General features: G+C 38.0%; 1 protein-coding gene across 2 annotated transcripts in view; it reads right to left on the reverse strand.

The window, feature by feature from the left end:
• LOC105931901 (C-Jun-amino-terminal kinase-interacting protein 1) overlaps positions 1–15,880 on the reverse strand; it is a 71,097-nt gene that overhangs the window by 16,963 nt on the left and 38,254 nt on the right. For both annotated transcript variants that reach the window (XM_012870787.3, XM_036135974.1), the window contains exons 3-6: positions 13,132–13,389; positions 5,199–5,280; positions 2,235–3,362; positions 835–910 (exon numbers count right to left, since the gene is read on the reverse strand). In XM_012870787.3, the coding sequence (XP_012726241.3) occupies positions 835–910; positions 2,235–3,362; positions 5,199–5,280; positions 13,132–13,389 (1,544 nt within the window). The remainder of the gene's footprint in view (positions 1–834; positions 911–2,234; positions 3,363–5,198; positions 5,281–13,131; positions 13,390–15,880) is intronic.

Raw genomic sequence — 15,880 nt, forward strand, 5'->3', positions numbered from 1 at the left:
TTTAATAATTTGCGTTGTGAATTATGCATGGACTAAAAGGTTTATTTAGAGTAATTTATTGCAATCAATAAAAGTGATGATAAAACATATTTAAAAACCCACAGCAGTCTTTTTTTTTTTTTTTGATGATAGATGATATAGCTGGAACTGCAGTTTGCTGCAAAGTCCAAGAAACAAATGATGCTCTTATAAAAAAGTAGGCCACTATAGAACACCAGATTCATCAAGTGTTGCAGTTTTATTACTAAACCGCACCCATTAGACTGTATTCAATTAGGTTTTTAAGGATGCTCAAATTTGTCTTTGCTCTCTTGGAACAGTGAAAAAAATACAAGTAAAAATATCAACAATACACTTAGTTTTAGGGTGTGCAAAAATTATACTAAAAAGTTGTCATGATAAAACATACCTCTTTTATGATGAATAAAATCATTTCACAGTAATAAATATAGGTACAATAACTGGCCATCCCACTTGTGAAAGAATTATGCCTTAAAAAAGTTATTTTTCGTTTTCAGTGTCATTTTGACAGTTTTTGCAGCGTGTTGGAAATCATGTCATGACAACAGCAGTCCAAATTAAACTGAAGAAAGTATGAGGGTGAACACAAGAATAATGTACTATGTAAAACATGCAAGTTATTAACTCATCCATACAGGTTTCTAAAAAGAAAAAAATGATCTTATGGTGGTAATATCTGAATTAGAAGTGTGTATATAATTTTTAATTTAAACAACAATGAATTTCAAATGAAATGGATTAGAACAATAGTTTCAACATTGATGAAGGTATCACAAAATACATGCTTGATTAGAACTATTTTTTCTGCTTTACCTGTATACTGCTCTGTGGGTCTGATCTTTCTCTTCTCCATTTATGATACAGGAATATATGCCAAAGGACTCAGCACCTTTAACACCACAAAATAAGTCAAAATATGAGGAAGACATAAAAAGAAACACTTTACAGATTGTAGTGTCAACCTCTGTATTAGACTATCATAAAATATATTCAAGAGTTGTATTTACAACAGTCCACTAGGGACAAAAAAAAATCCAGTTAAAGTACAAGCAGTTTACTTTAAAGCACAGAAGAAGCCTTAAAAGTTATTAAATCACACTTTAATTAGATAGAAAACAGATTAACCTTGTATATGTCTAACTACAATCCCATGAGATTCCTCGCTGTATTCTGCACTCTGCTGTGCTTCTAAAAGCTTTCAAAAATTATAATATTACAAAGAACAACAAATCAACAGAAGACCACAGTATAGAGGCCAAAATAACCTTTAGAAATACAACCGAAATATAAATGTATGTCAATACATTGAATATGAAAGAAGCAAATCGTTGATAGATGACGTTTGATTATAATTCATGACTACCACTGATACAGTAATTAGTCAACTACAAAATCTAAATTTTTGGGAACTAATTATCTCAGTATTAAAATGACAAATTGTCCAGAATATCCATGTGATTTAAATCTAAATGAAAACACACTTTTTTCCCCCTAGTTTTCAATATTGCATTCAAGGGGATCCAACTTATTTTGTGGCCCCTTTCAACACTACAACAAATATATACTGCATCTCTTAAATTGTCGTTTGCTATGTTTTTGATTTGATCACAACTGAAAATTAAGGACATGAGACACTAAAGTTTTTATGTGGAGATAAAAAAAAAGTTTACACATTAAAATGAGTGCAATTGTGCAATTTGCACAATAATTTATCCAACTCTCTTCATTGTAGTGGAATCTGATTCTCAAAACTGAAAGTGATTGTGAAATACAACATAATGTTCCATCTGGGTCACAATGTATTACAAATAAGAAGACAAAGCATGAATTTCCATAAAAAAATAGCTAGTTAGCTAGGACTCCATAGGATTCCAATATTAGGCATATAAAACATAAACAATAGTGGCCACATTTTTTAATTTAAGTCAGGTAAAATTAGGTGAAGTTATGTTCAGATTGTGTATCTATTAAATAACTCAGAAGTAAAATAGGTTTACTGTCGCTTAAAATATGTTTTATATTAGGTAGTTGAGGTCTCTACTGGTAGTAATATCTAAATGAATAAAAAAAAACTTTGTTTGAAAAACAAATTCAAATAAAAACTGTTCTAGATTTTTTTTTCTGGTTGGTCTTTGAACTCATGAACAATAAAAACATAAAACAAATTTAATGATTTAATTTAATTTGATGACTTAAGGATAGCAGCGACTTACTAGAAGAGCGAGATCGACCGTTCATGAAGACGTTGAGGAACTTCTTGGAGAAATGCAGGTCTTCCTCGGGTGTTGAGTCCTCTGAGAGGCAGGCTGTGGCCTCCCTCTGCACCGCTCCTGTCCGTGGGCCGTGGGCCTCGTCTTCCTCTTCTTCCTCATACTCCTCCCCGATTGCCGACTCGTACGGAGAGGAGACGCAGTTATCGTAGACTGTGGCTGAGTCACTGTCATCGCTGTAGCCTTGGTAACACTGTCTGAGACTGACGAGCTCTAGCTGAGCGTGTTCGTCCACCACTAGGGTGTATTTCACCGAGTCATATGTCAGGCTGCTGGCTTCGGAGCTCATGGTAGTCCTTGGAGGGGCCGGTTTATTGCCACCGACATCTCCTTTTCCTCCCATCTTTCTTATCCGTCCGTCCATCATTACTCTGTCTACATCCTCATCCTCACCGCAGTAGCTTTCATCTGTGGCGTCCACGTATTCTACCGATGAGCCAGCCCTTAGCATGGCCCCGGCTCCTGTCCCCTTCAGGCTGAGGTCTAGCGCAACAGACCCGTGTGCTGAAACAGCCATGTCAGGTGGGGTGATGAGAGCTTCTACACAGGAAGCATACGAAGGTGGGGGGACATAAAGCTCGTCCTCCTCAAAAATAGAGGGGTTGGTCCGATCTGGGAGGGGCTGATAAGGAGGTGGTCCCTCTGTGTCGGAGCTTATGGACATGCGTCCTTGCTCGGTCTGCTGTGAGAGAAAAGGCCGGTCCTGAACACTGGGGGGTTCCAACGGGTCTGCCGAGCGTTGCACCGGAGTCAGGTAAATCTCCTCTGTGGGTTCCAGGTGAACATCCGCCTGGCAGCAAATCTTTTCCCGTTGGCCCGAGCTGTCCGTCTTACCCACTGGGTACAGAGGGGCTGGCTTGTAGTTCTGTGGCGGGGGTGGTTGGGGCGGTTTCTCCTGCAGCTTGGAGCGCGTTGCAGCGTCTGAGCTTGAGCCGTGCGAGCGCCCCGAGGTGTGGCTGTGTCTGCAGGGGGCGTCGGTGGAGGTCCCTCTGTCTTTGGTCTGCGCAGCCCCGGTTTGCAGCTTGTCCTCGTCGCTCAGACAGCGGTGCTCTCGTGGAGGTGTGAGGTCGCCTGCAGGACGAAAGGATGCAAACAGAGCCAGGCAGACAGCCACACAGACAAACGTGCACACACACAGGCACATGCAAAGGCCAGGCACACAAACAAAGTAAGCACACATGATGCGGGCATCCAGATGCAACCAACCGAGGAACGTAGACCCACGAAGACGAATGGACATGGCAGCGGATGGACAGACACAAAGCAAAAAGCCAAAGCAGAAAGAGAGACACGTAAAAATGGTTAGGTAATGTCGGGATTACAAAGATAAACCTCCGTTACTCATCAAATTCAGAGCCAGGATAAGGGGCCTGCCGTGTTATGTCACAGGTTACGTCATAATCCATCGCCAGTAAATCAAAGAATTATATTTTTATGTTATCATTCATACAGTATTGGACTGTAATGTCATAGAGCACCAACTGATCATTAAAGGAATAAAATGAGACACCTCTATCTGGTCTTTCTCTCAAAGGGAAATAGCAAGGCATCAGCAAAAAAAAAGCACCTGAACTGATTTTCAATGATTGGAATGCAAAAACTGAGATTAAAAAATAAAATAAACAAATCTCCCAACTTTGCCTGCAATTGAAGATTTCCAGGCCAATAAAGACAAAACTAATCTGACCTTAGGTGAATCTTTACTGATTGTAAGGCCCTGAAATGTCACATGTTTCATAACACTTTGCTTTCATTTCTAATTCTTGATGTTATTTTCAATTTTTACTCTGTTTCAGATAAATAACTAAGGGCAACAGACTGCATTACTTTAAAGGGCTCTCTGTAGCACGTGTACATTCAACTGTAAAAGTTTTCTTATCATTTAAACTTTTTTTATTTTGTTGTCACATTACTACCTGCAGCATAATTACCACAAACTTCAATGTATTTTGTTGGGAATTCCTGTGACAAACTATCATAAAGAAGTTCATACTTCTGAAGAATGTTTTTAGAATTTTTTTTACAGACAAAAACCTACAATTGTTGCATGTATTTATATTTACCCATTTTTAACCTGCACAACCAATTACAATTCAGGTCAATTATCAAACATTCACCTGTTTGCAGTTTATTCTTAGAATGAATACATCTGTTTTGTGAAGGCCTGAAACTATGTAACAACACTGCAAAAAAAAAAAAAAAAACTAAAAAAGTTGTTTAAAGATGTCTTCAGCTACTTACTTGGGATCAACTGATTTTGGCACATCACCAGGGATGTTCAGTTTTTGCACATTTGACTAACGGCAATGAGAAGTCTTTTGAACAATAATAATGACAAAAAGAGTGCCAGTCAGGGCTTCAGATGACTTTTTTTTGTTTTTTTAGTTTGGGCAGCAGCTCCCTCTCCAGCAGTTGTCCCCCGAGGCAAACCCCTATACAGCCCATGCCAAGAATAACTATGCACATGAAAAGTGGGTATGTATTGTGGTCTGTTTTGTGTTTTAGTACGTAATAATTATCTTTTGCTAAATGTCTGCATGAGCTTTTTTCATCTCCCTTTGAACCAAGCTGTAAATGCAAAATGACAGTTTTCTCTAAACGGTAAGGTTGGTTAAAAAGTTTTTTAAGAATTGCAACTTACAAAGGCGCTGTCTCAGCTTACTTCCCTCTCTTTGGAACAAGTCCTAACACTACGTCTATAGATACAAACAGAGCCTGTCAAACTAAATGAAAGTTACACATGTCCTGACCACGTTATTAGGAAACCACGACTAGAACAACTTTACCCAGGAGCAACGTTGATGTCAAAAAAGGCCTCATCCTCATCAGGTAAAGCACACGACTCTAAAAAGGTACATTTACAAAGTAATGTTCATATTCCAAAGAACCGGTAAAAGAAAAGCTCACCTGTTTTGAGGGGAGAGGTCGAGCCTGAAACCTTTTCCTGCCAGCTGTATTTCTTCCCGAATGAGTTGTTGTTTAATGTGTCCTGAAAAAACAGGAAGACAAGAGCTTGAGATAAAAAATAGATATTGAGTTAAAATTAGAGAGAAAGACAGAGAACTGTTCTACAGCATTCGAGATCCTGGTGTATAGTACATGACTTTTGTGAGAGCATTACATGCAAGAACACACATACACACACACAATGAATGAATGAGCAGGGATTTCTTTTGTCCGTGCTTCGTGGCATGCATTTAAAGGGACCAGACCTTTTATAAAAGCTCCTGGAAGCACTCACGCAGTCGGAAGGTCTTTACACACTTTTTTTCTCTTGCTGTTCATTATTAAGATATAGTCAAGTTTAGTTGTATAGCACATTTCAGCAGCAAGGCGGTTAAAAGTTCTTTACATCATGTAAACATAAAACATCATAAACACATCGAAACAGTCACTGGTTGTGAGACCAGTAACAAACATTAAGTTGCATCAGGTGAAAACATCAATACACACTGACTATTTTGCTCAGTGTTCCTGTTATTATGGGCCGATAACAACTCTAAACAGGTGGGATTTCAGTCTTGATTTAAAAGGAACTCAGTGTTCCTGCTAATTTGCAGTTTTCTGGACGTTTGTTCCAGATTTGTGGAGCATAGGAACTAAATGCTGCTTCTCCATGTTTGGTTCTGGTTCTGGGTATGTAGAGTAGACCAGAACCAGAAGATCTAAGTAATAACACACACAGTTCCTGTTTTAATGTTTTAACTTGCTTTAAAATGCTTAAAGATCACAAATAACTTTTTCAGTTATACACTACAGATTAATTTATGAAATCTGGGCAGTCAAACTGGAATTAACGCACATCCTGTTTGATGGCCGTAGTTTTTACTTTGTAATATTTTCTAAAAATAATCCGCATGGGGAAAACAGGAGGGTTTTTGTTTTTCTTCCTCTTATTATTATTTGCAGGCTAAACCTAAGTAACCTGACCCTAGCCAGATGAATTTCGCTCCACCTAGCTCCACTCATCCATCTGGGACAGATCCATAGGAATGGCGTTTCAGAAGGCTGGGTCTTATCAAAAATCCTTGCATATGATTGGATAAGCCACTTGTCTGTCATCTTTATCGACGTGCTATTTCAACCACTCACACCAAAGCAACCCGTGACGCTGATGAGAGCGACACAGGAAAAAACAAAACGTTTTTTTTTTTTTTTTAAATGTGTTAATCAAGACCAGTTCAAATATAGTAAATGTATTTTCTAAAACAAACACCACCAGTTTGGTGACATTGCCCTCAGTTTTACTGTTGCAGCAATGTAGCTCAATACAATTAACTTGTAAATAAATTAACAATAAAACAAAGGGATCAGCATAATTGAAAACTAATACCAACAATCATACCACTTATACAGAATATATCCCGAATAATTGGGAAATAAAGCTAAATGTTATGATAGCCCTAGAAAAATGCTTTAAAAGCTGTCAAATGAGATCATAAATCAGACTGCAGTTTGAGATCAGTGTTCATTATCCGACACGTTCAGACGCCATGGTTGGGTTTAAATAAGTTGGCTTTTTCAGATCCAGAGAAACATCAGATGGAGGACCAACTGGAAACTCCTGTGACGGCAGTGTTTCCCAAATTAGATGCTTTCCTCCTCCTCTACCCACCCACCTCATATGACTCACTAAGTCTCTATGTTTACCAGGAGGAAACTCAAACGTTTCTGTGGTAACGAGTGAATCAGCAGGTGGGAAACTGCACCCAAGGATCTGAGGAGCAAAGATTTTACCACTGTGACAAGCTGTATAATGTGTAATATTAAACTGGAATTTTGTTTAATCTTTACCTTGAATATAAGATTCCTCAGACTTATCCTGTTATAAAACATGACTTCATCTTCTTTTCCCACCAAAATATTAAATAAGGGCTATTTTTTCATGAAGAGCAAATATGAAAAGAAACAACTGACTGCTTTGGTTTCCCATAAAATAAGGGGCTTTTTGGCCAAATGAAGTTTCTTTTTAGTTTGCACCTCTTCATTTGGCAGGACAGATGAATCAAGATGTGGTCAAGTGGGGAGAATCATTAATTTTTCCCTTTATGTCATTTCATGCTAAACAGTTTTTGATAGATCTGCGTTTTTTACTGTGTAGGCCTAGCAAATCCCTTACTCAAACATGCATGTAGTTTAACATAAGTAGCGTGTCTTAACTAGGCTTGTGATTAGCCATTGACTCAGATTAACACTAAAGAAGCCTTTCTAACGTGGGCATCTGTCTGTTTATTTACTCGTTTTAGCCAAGAGGAACTGAAAGGGACAGTCAGAAAATACCTTTCAATGCCAATTTGTCTACTTTTTTTTGTATTTCAACTTTATTTCAACAAACTGTGTGTTCTGTCCCCTCTTACTACCATTTCCATACAGTACTTAGTGTGGGTAACTTATCTTGTTTGAGTTTGGCTGCTGAATGTGAGCCTTAATCTGAGCATCAAAAACTATATTCAGAAAGATTGGGTGTCACAATAGTGGGTCAATTTACCTTAAAGAGACAGGTAACGTATAGTGTTATGACCTAAAATATTTTTTGTACATTATGTTTTCAATCTTTATTTGTGCAGAGATGATTATTTTATGTATGAACTGATTCAATCTCGGAAGTCCTCTAAGTAATCTATTATGGCAAATAAGTATAAATACCCCTGAAGAGGCTAACGGAAGAAAACAAACATGTGCATATGAGACTAAATATGACACTAATTGATTCCCAGGCAGACTGTAATAAGCTGGGCAGCATTGCTCAGGCTGGCAACAAGAAGGACAGAAACTCCAGCTGCTGCATCACATGCAAAATCATGTAGGTCAGCCACAGCAAAGGAACAAGTGGCCTTAACTTTAGAGCAGGATGCCACAAAGCAACACCTGCTCAGAAAGGAAAACTGGTGGGAACCAAAGCTGGCTGCATACCAAGACAGGCTCGCAAACCAAGCCATTGCTATTGGTTTACTATGGAAAATCTATAATGTATAGAGGCTCTTTCATCTTCATAGTGATAAATTCAATGGCTGCTGGAACTACTGGAATAGTAAATAAACTGAAGCAAAACAATTCCACAAGTTCCCAGTTAATTAGTGTTGTAGAACAAACACTGGCCAGTTGGTGATAATGAAACAAACAAAAAAACTATAGTGTAGAGCACATATTAACGAGAGAGAGAGAGAGAGAGAGAGAGAGAGAAAGAGAGAGAGAGAGAAAGAGAGAGATAGAGAGAGAGAAAGAGAGAAATTAGCTAAAAGTGAAACTGCATTTGGTTCATCATCAAAAAAAAAAAGTAACTTTCCAAACCTTTCCAAAAGGGATAACTTATGAATGTGTAATATTCTAGGTTATGTTTTGGTTTGTTTACTCTCCTGCCTTAGGTTCTCTGGCTGCTTTGAGTTTTGTCTTGTCTAGGTTCCTGTTTTGCTTGTTTACAGTTAGTTTATCCTGTTTTGGTCATCCGTGTTAGTCTTGGCTTTATCTTCTGTTTTAGTTTTATACTTCGGCATTGTTTTGTTTCTTATAAGGTCTGGTGTAGTTTGTTTCTGTCCACTTGTCCTCTCAGCTTTTTAGGTTTGGTTTCTGATCTGTTCTTGTTTTGAGCCTCAGCACTGATGTCTGGTCTAATTACTTACTCTGCACACCTGCCTAACTCCACCCCTGCTGCAATCACCTCTCACCGGTTTCACCTGCCTCCACCTCCATATATACTGTTGAGACCAGACATCAGTGCCAGGTCGTCTTGTTGGTCTTGTCATGTTTTTGGGTGAGTCAATCCTGATCTGATGTTTGTTTTTGGAATTTTGACTAAGTTTTTCCCTTCCAGAGAACCTGAGTTATTTTGTCATGTTACCAGTCAGTTTCTGTTCCTATGAAGTTCTGGATGTTTTTTATTAGTCTTTTTGATTATTCAGTCCTTTTTGCATTGCTCTGCTTTTTGTTAAATAAATCCCTTTTTTAAGAACCTCTGCTGGTCTGGCTGAATTCTGGGTCCGCTGCCGTGATTCATTACAGAATTAACTGATTATTAAAAGGAATCTTCAGAATCAAATCTTAATTGGCTCTGATTCCTTCACAAACTGTACATGTTTTGTTCACAATATGTAATTGATTTATTTTAGAACTCTATTAATCTACCTTTTTACTGACCCCGACACGATGTAAAATAAACTATAATCAAAACATTCTAAAGTCTAACCAAACAAAATCATAACATCAGTCATACCGGCATATGCAAACAAGATGTGGTCAGTTCCCTCATGTTGTCACAAATAATGCATACCCAATGCACACACCCATTAAAAACTGCAACGTGTTTATTCCACAAATGATTAGTTCCTTCCTTCTTGTAGTTCCCTGGCATGACGGTTCCCAAAGAAGATTTAATAGCAGCAGTTATCAAACACAGTTTTAATTACACAAGTAAAACTAAAGCTTAATAAAAAAGACACAATAATAGGATAAATGGGCCTTTTGACACATCATGGACGTTGGCCAGAGAACAACAGACAAGTAGAGAGCTTTGCATATCATGCAAACACCTTGCAGTTTAGAAAAGCTATGTACTGTTGGAGTCACACGCTTTATCAGCGATTCTTAGCGATTGCTGCTGACCATATGAATTTAAATTGCTTAGTACATATGGTATATGCAACTACATTCCATGTCAAATGTGACAAAAATAATTTAAAGTATCACATCTCTCTCATTAACTTGCTTGGAGGCTTAGTTTTATTTTTGGTTCAACTAGGTTGGGTGTTAAATTAAGCATCCAGATTAATATTTATACAGTGTTAATTAATAGTATGTGAATAATATGAATGCTTCAGATTTAGTTTTCAGTTAAATTCAGTTTATTTATGCAGCGCCAGTTCACAACAAATGTCTCAAGGCTCAAAAAGTCAGATATAATTATAAAGGTTGATACGAAGCCATGCACGTTATCAACAATTGCAGACAACTTCAATGTATGATTCCAATCGGTTAAAAGGTGTTCTATTCAAGGAAACCCATTAGATTACATCAAGCTGCTGACTTACAGCGTTCAGTCATCCTTGATCAACATCTAGCATCAGTGGTGTGTGGTTTGCATTGTGTCGCTGACTTTGCAGCAATCCCACATACTGCGCATGCAGGCAGCAACAGCTGTAAGCAAAACTCCCCTTTAACAGGAAGTACATCCAGTAGAACCTGTTTCAGAGTGCCATCTGTCACGACCAACTGGATAAATGTTTTAGGCCCATCTATGGGAAGGAACAAGGACTGAACTACACACAGAGAACCAAAGAGGCTGCTAAAAACTCTGAATCCTAGATATCAAGATATTAACCCATTTTTATGCACAGCTCCCAGGAAGAAGTCACAGCTGGAATCCTTGTGACGTGTCATTGAGCCAAACTCTGCACACAGCAGTGCCCACAGCTCTCTACCACAGCCTTAGGATGGACACGCTCATGAACGTCCAGATCTTGCTGGTTGAGCAGAAGGCTGCATATTTGAAGAAAACCTCCAAGAAAACACACAATGTCTCTAATTACAAAACGTTTTGTTTTCACTGCCTGAAGAAGACGTCCCCACACACTTGACGTGTGTCAAATGAGCAAAGTTTCACGCCAGTAACTAGACTGAGATTGTCAGCCATGTCTTCTCTCTTCATTGAACCTGCTAAGCTCGTCGTCTCCTCCTGTTCATCATAACAGCTGGCAATAACAGGGTTGGGTGTGGACAGCGATAACTGATTCATTAGGAAAGAACATCCATTCATCAATTTTCTAACATGGCTATCCCTTGTGGGTTGCGAGGGGTGGTGGTGCGTATGTCCAGCTGTCAATGGGCGAGAGGCATTTCAGGGTAACTGATCCCTAAATCAACTTTTTTTTTGCTAATAAACTATTAACATGGTTGTCTTATCGTGCTGTCTACATATCTTGGTCATTATTTTGATATTTTACCGCATATTTTTTGAAATCCTACTTTTGTGTCTAAAAGCATCACTGTGCCGCCCTCTCACGGGTCAACGGGTGTTGTGTGCATTCCATTTCGAATCAGAATTTCTATTGGTTCAAAGGTTTTTGTGATGTCACGAGGAGAAACTGACGTGTCTGTAGCTCTGCCACTGTGGGTTATAAACGCAGCTCGGTCCTGCCTCCGTAGCTAATTGGAGTTTGAATACTGAGTTTTGCGGACATTCGATTGATTTTTAGGTTAGCAATTTATTTGCTTAACATTCAGTTAGTTTAGTTGGCATTTATTTAGCTCTTACTAGTAACCCAGTTGACATATTTTGTTAACAAGGTCTTGTACTTAAATCCCAACAGACAGACATTTGAAAACACTACAGCCCTAAATTAATAATTTGAACCAAATCCTAATGGCACTTGACCCACAGCTATATAACTTAGAGTTGAATTTATTTTGCATACAATCTTTACAAACAAGTGAAAGGGCTAGGTATCAAACTGCCTAACCCCTGACCTGATGGAGAGTTCTTCTATTATCTGAAGCAAAACACAACATTTGCATTGATTCACTCAAAATACCTTTTCACTGGCCAATTTATCAAGTTCACCTTGCTAATACTGGGTTGGACCCTTTTTAAACACTGTTCTTTGGGGCATAGAACTGGGAAACAGAAATGTTTCCCAGAAACGTTGGTCCACATTGACGTGATAGCATCATACATTTGCAGCACATTGGTTGGCTTCACATAAATGATGCACATGCTGTCAAAGATGTGCTTTAATGTTGTGCTTTTGTTGTTTAAATCACATTCTGTCATCTTAATATCATAGCTGAAATGTGCCCTCTTAGGACCCAGCAATGTTTTTTTTGCCTAATTGCATGTGCATGAACATTTTACTGGGATTAAGAACCTATATCACTTTCAAAGGCAGTAAAATCCCATTAATTTCTCATTCTGATCCAAAGTTTAAACTTCAGCAAGTCGCCATCACCACTTCCCGCTGCCTAAATGCAAAGGGTTTCTGCAATGTTATTGGCAGATGTTTTTTTTTGTTTGCAAGCATCTAAAAAACACGTACCTATTAAAGTGTCCAAACACTATATATCTTATGTCCATATACATGTCTCCTAAACCTAAGATCTTTTCAACCACAACACATCTAAGCCAGTCATTTCTAAAGCTGGGGGCGCATATAGCAGCAAGTTCTTGTTAAATTAATGTCAGCAGATTGGAAAAAGGTTTAGCACATAAGACACAATATTAAATTATTAATTTCCGCACATACCTGCTCCTTGATGTCTGCCTAACATAACCTTTTTTTTTTTTACCCAAACACTTTTAGTGTACTCATATTTGTTGAGGTAACTGAAACTTCCATATCGCTCTACATTCTTTGGCGTCTTACCCTAAACAAAACGTATCAAACTGAGCCTAATTTAGAACTCCCCAGAGGAAATTTGCATTCTTTTCTCAAACAGATTGACTTACTGAACAAAATCCCACACATCACGAGCTCTATCAGCATTCAGGCACAAACAGAGATGAGCACCAAGGGGGAAGAAAATGTGTCATGACAGTCGAAGGCATTGTTCGGTCCAGAAAAGACATCCTGTCAGGAAAACAATTGTAATGAATTCTCTGGAGATGTGAACTATTCTGTTCCATCTTTCTTTTCCATCTTCAAAAGACATTTTTTACAAAGGAAAATAAACATACATAAGCAGTCTAACACATAGATAATCTTTCTCCAATACTTACTGTTTTCCATCAGTGCTGTGCTGTCATGTGCGTATGTGCGTGTGTGTGTGTGTGTGTGTGTGTGTGTGTGTGTGTGTGTGTGTGTGTGTGTGTGTGTGTGTGTGTGTGTGTAGATAAGGTTAATTCAGGCCATACCTGTGAGCGTGGCACAATCGGGAAGAGGTTAAGGGTCGTAGGTCTCTTGGGCCGGTAAGTATCCATGGTAACAGGTGCGCCAGAGTCCTTGGTGACTGACGCGGTTGCAACAGCAGATGCCTTCGAAGACCCTTTATCACCGCGGTAACCGTCAGCACCGTCAATGAGGTCCAAATGGAGCATCTCTGCCTGAAGCTGGCCGACTGCTCCCAGCTCCACCCTCCCCGCCATGCTACTGGTTGCCCGCCTCACACGGCCCTGCACGGATTGGAGGGAACACGGCATCAGTCAAAGCAGAGGAAGAGAGAGCGGCACAGAGAGGGAGAGAGCATTTGTGCATGGGATGAGGAGATGGAACTAACCAATTAGAAGCTGCTCTGTCTTTGACAACAACTGTGTCGCTGCCAACAGTGGACAATTTAAATAACAAACAAAATTTATTGAATCCTCTTCCTTAATAATATTAACCTACAATAATAAAGAATGAAACCTCTCTACTCTATGCTATTCTTCATTGAAATGGACTCTAAATGTAATTGCTATGAGGTATTATTTTTTTCTTTTTATTGAGTTGTTTGGCTTTTTTAGTAAGTCTGTGTTCATATTTTCACGTCATGGCTGAATCTGAGGTTCTGCTCCAATAACGGTACTATTGTCACAACCAGTCAGTGTTTACTGGTTAGTCTAAAACATAGTTTGGACACATTTATAGCAGGAGGAGAAAAAAAGTCCAAAACTTAACCATTAAGCTAGAAGAAATATGAAGTTGAATAAAAATACCTTCTTTGTCCCACAAATTGGAAACTGTACTCATTGTAAAAGGTTAATGCAATTAATCCTACGCATTCAAAAGTTATTCAAAATGCTGTTGTCCACCCATCTAAAGCCAACAAGATGTAGTTACTTAGTAAGTATAGTGATCTCTCATCTGTTTTTGCCCAATGTTACGTCCACGCTATTGAATTCACAGAGGTACCAAATTTAAAACATGTAAAAAAACAAGCAAGCAGTTTGTGTTAAAGCTAATTGAACTTATTCTGTTATGATGCAGAAGCACACTGTAAATAGCACACCCTTTATGGCAATATGCACACAGAACACAGAACAGCAAAGTATACTTATGTGTAACTCACACATACATACATACATACATACACACATACATACATACATACACACATATACAATATATATATATATATATATATATATATATATATATATATATATATATATATATATAGATATACAAATATATATATATATATATATATACAAATATATATATATCTATATCAAATCTCTCTCTATATACAAATATATATATTATATATCTATCTATCTCTCTATCCCCATCTCTCTATATATATATATATATATATATATATATATATATATATATATTGTGTTGGACTTTTTTCTTTGCTTTTTTCTGGGACCTGCTTTAAGTATCTTAGACAGCTCTGGTCAGACCAAAATACCCAACACAAGACTATCAGGAGGAGACAGTAGGTGTAAGGGCAATGAGCCAGTTAAGTCTGATTTACTTATCATCATTGCTCCAGCAGCTGAACACAACACACTGGAGCAACACCAACTGCTTTTATTGGCTTTGACATGGACTTCAGTCACTGTAAAGCCTATTACAGCCCTGAACTCTCTCTTTCCTTCACATGCAAGCCTAATTGCAAAACACTAAAGATAACATAAAAAGTGTATACAAATCTGATTATATCAACTTAAAAAAATGGGATCAAAACGTTGAAATACTTAACAAGAATGTCACAAACAACTGAGCTATGATCTGAATTTAAACTAATTTTACTTATACTTACATTTTACATTGTTTTTCTATACTGTTTTATTCATTCTAACATGATAAAATTATGATAAAAATCCTAATCCCTGTGGTTTAACTTTGGTTATAGAAAATGAACTGATCATTTTTAATTTACATTTCAAACACAGCAGATTGAACATCAACATGCATGTTTACAACTACAGGCTGGGACTAAAACCCAGCTGGTGAATGGAATGGAGGTTAATCTACTTCCATCGGCTAAGTGTTGTCTTCAAGCACATTTGTATGCAGTGAGGCGCTTATCCTAGATTTCCAAAGGTCTTTCACTTTTTGTCTTTCACCAAGAAAGAAAAAAGGCCTTTTTTTTTTACAAGAAATGAAAGTGTGTTAAAAATCTGCAAAACCTTTGATCTGAAGGCAAAGCAAGAAAACAGTTATTTATAGAACTCATCTATCAGATTGAAAACGAATCACACAATGTTAAGAAATGCTAGTGTTTGGTAACCACAGTCACATTTAACATATTTATCGCTGTGAAGTCTAAACAACTAGCTAAAAAAAATAATAATTCAATTCAATTCAATTCAATTTTATTTATATAGCGCCAAATCATGAAACATGTCATCTCAAGGCACTTTACAAAGTCAAGTTCAATCATATTATACAGATTGGGTCAGATTATACAGATTGGTCAAAAATGTCCTATATAAGGAAACCAGTTGATTGCATCAAAGTCCCGACAAGCAGCATTCACTCCTGGGGAACCGTAGAGCCACAGGAAGAGTCATCTGCATTGTACATGGCTTTGCTGCAATCCCTCATACTGAGCAAGCATGAAGCGACAGTGGGAAGAAAAACCACCCATTAACGGGAAAAAAAAACCTCCGGCAGAACCGGGCTCAGTATGAACGGTCATCTGCCTCGACCGATTGGGGTTACAGAAGACAG

This window comes from Fundulus heteroclitus, chromosome 4, assembly GCF_011125445.2.
Source record: "Fundulus heteroclitus isolate FHET01 chromosome 4, MU-UCD_Fhet_4.1, whole genome shotgun sequence".
NCBI lineage: Eukaryota > Metazoa > Chordata > Actinopteri > Cyprinodontiformes > Fundulidae > Fundulus > Fundulus heteroclitus.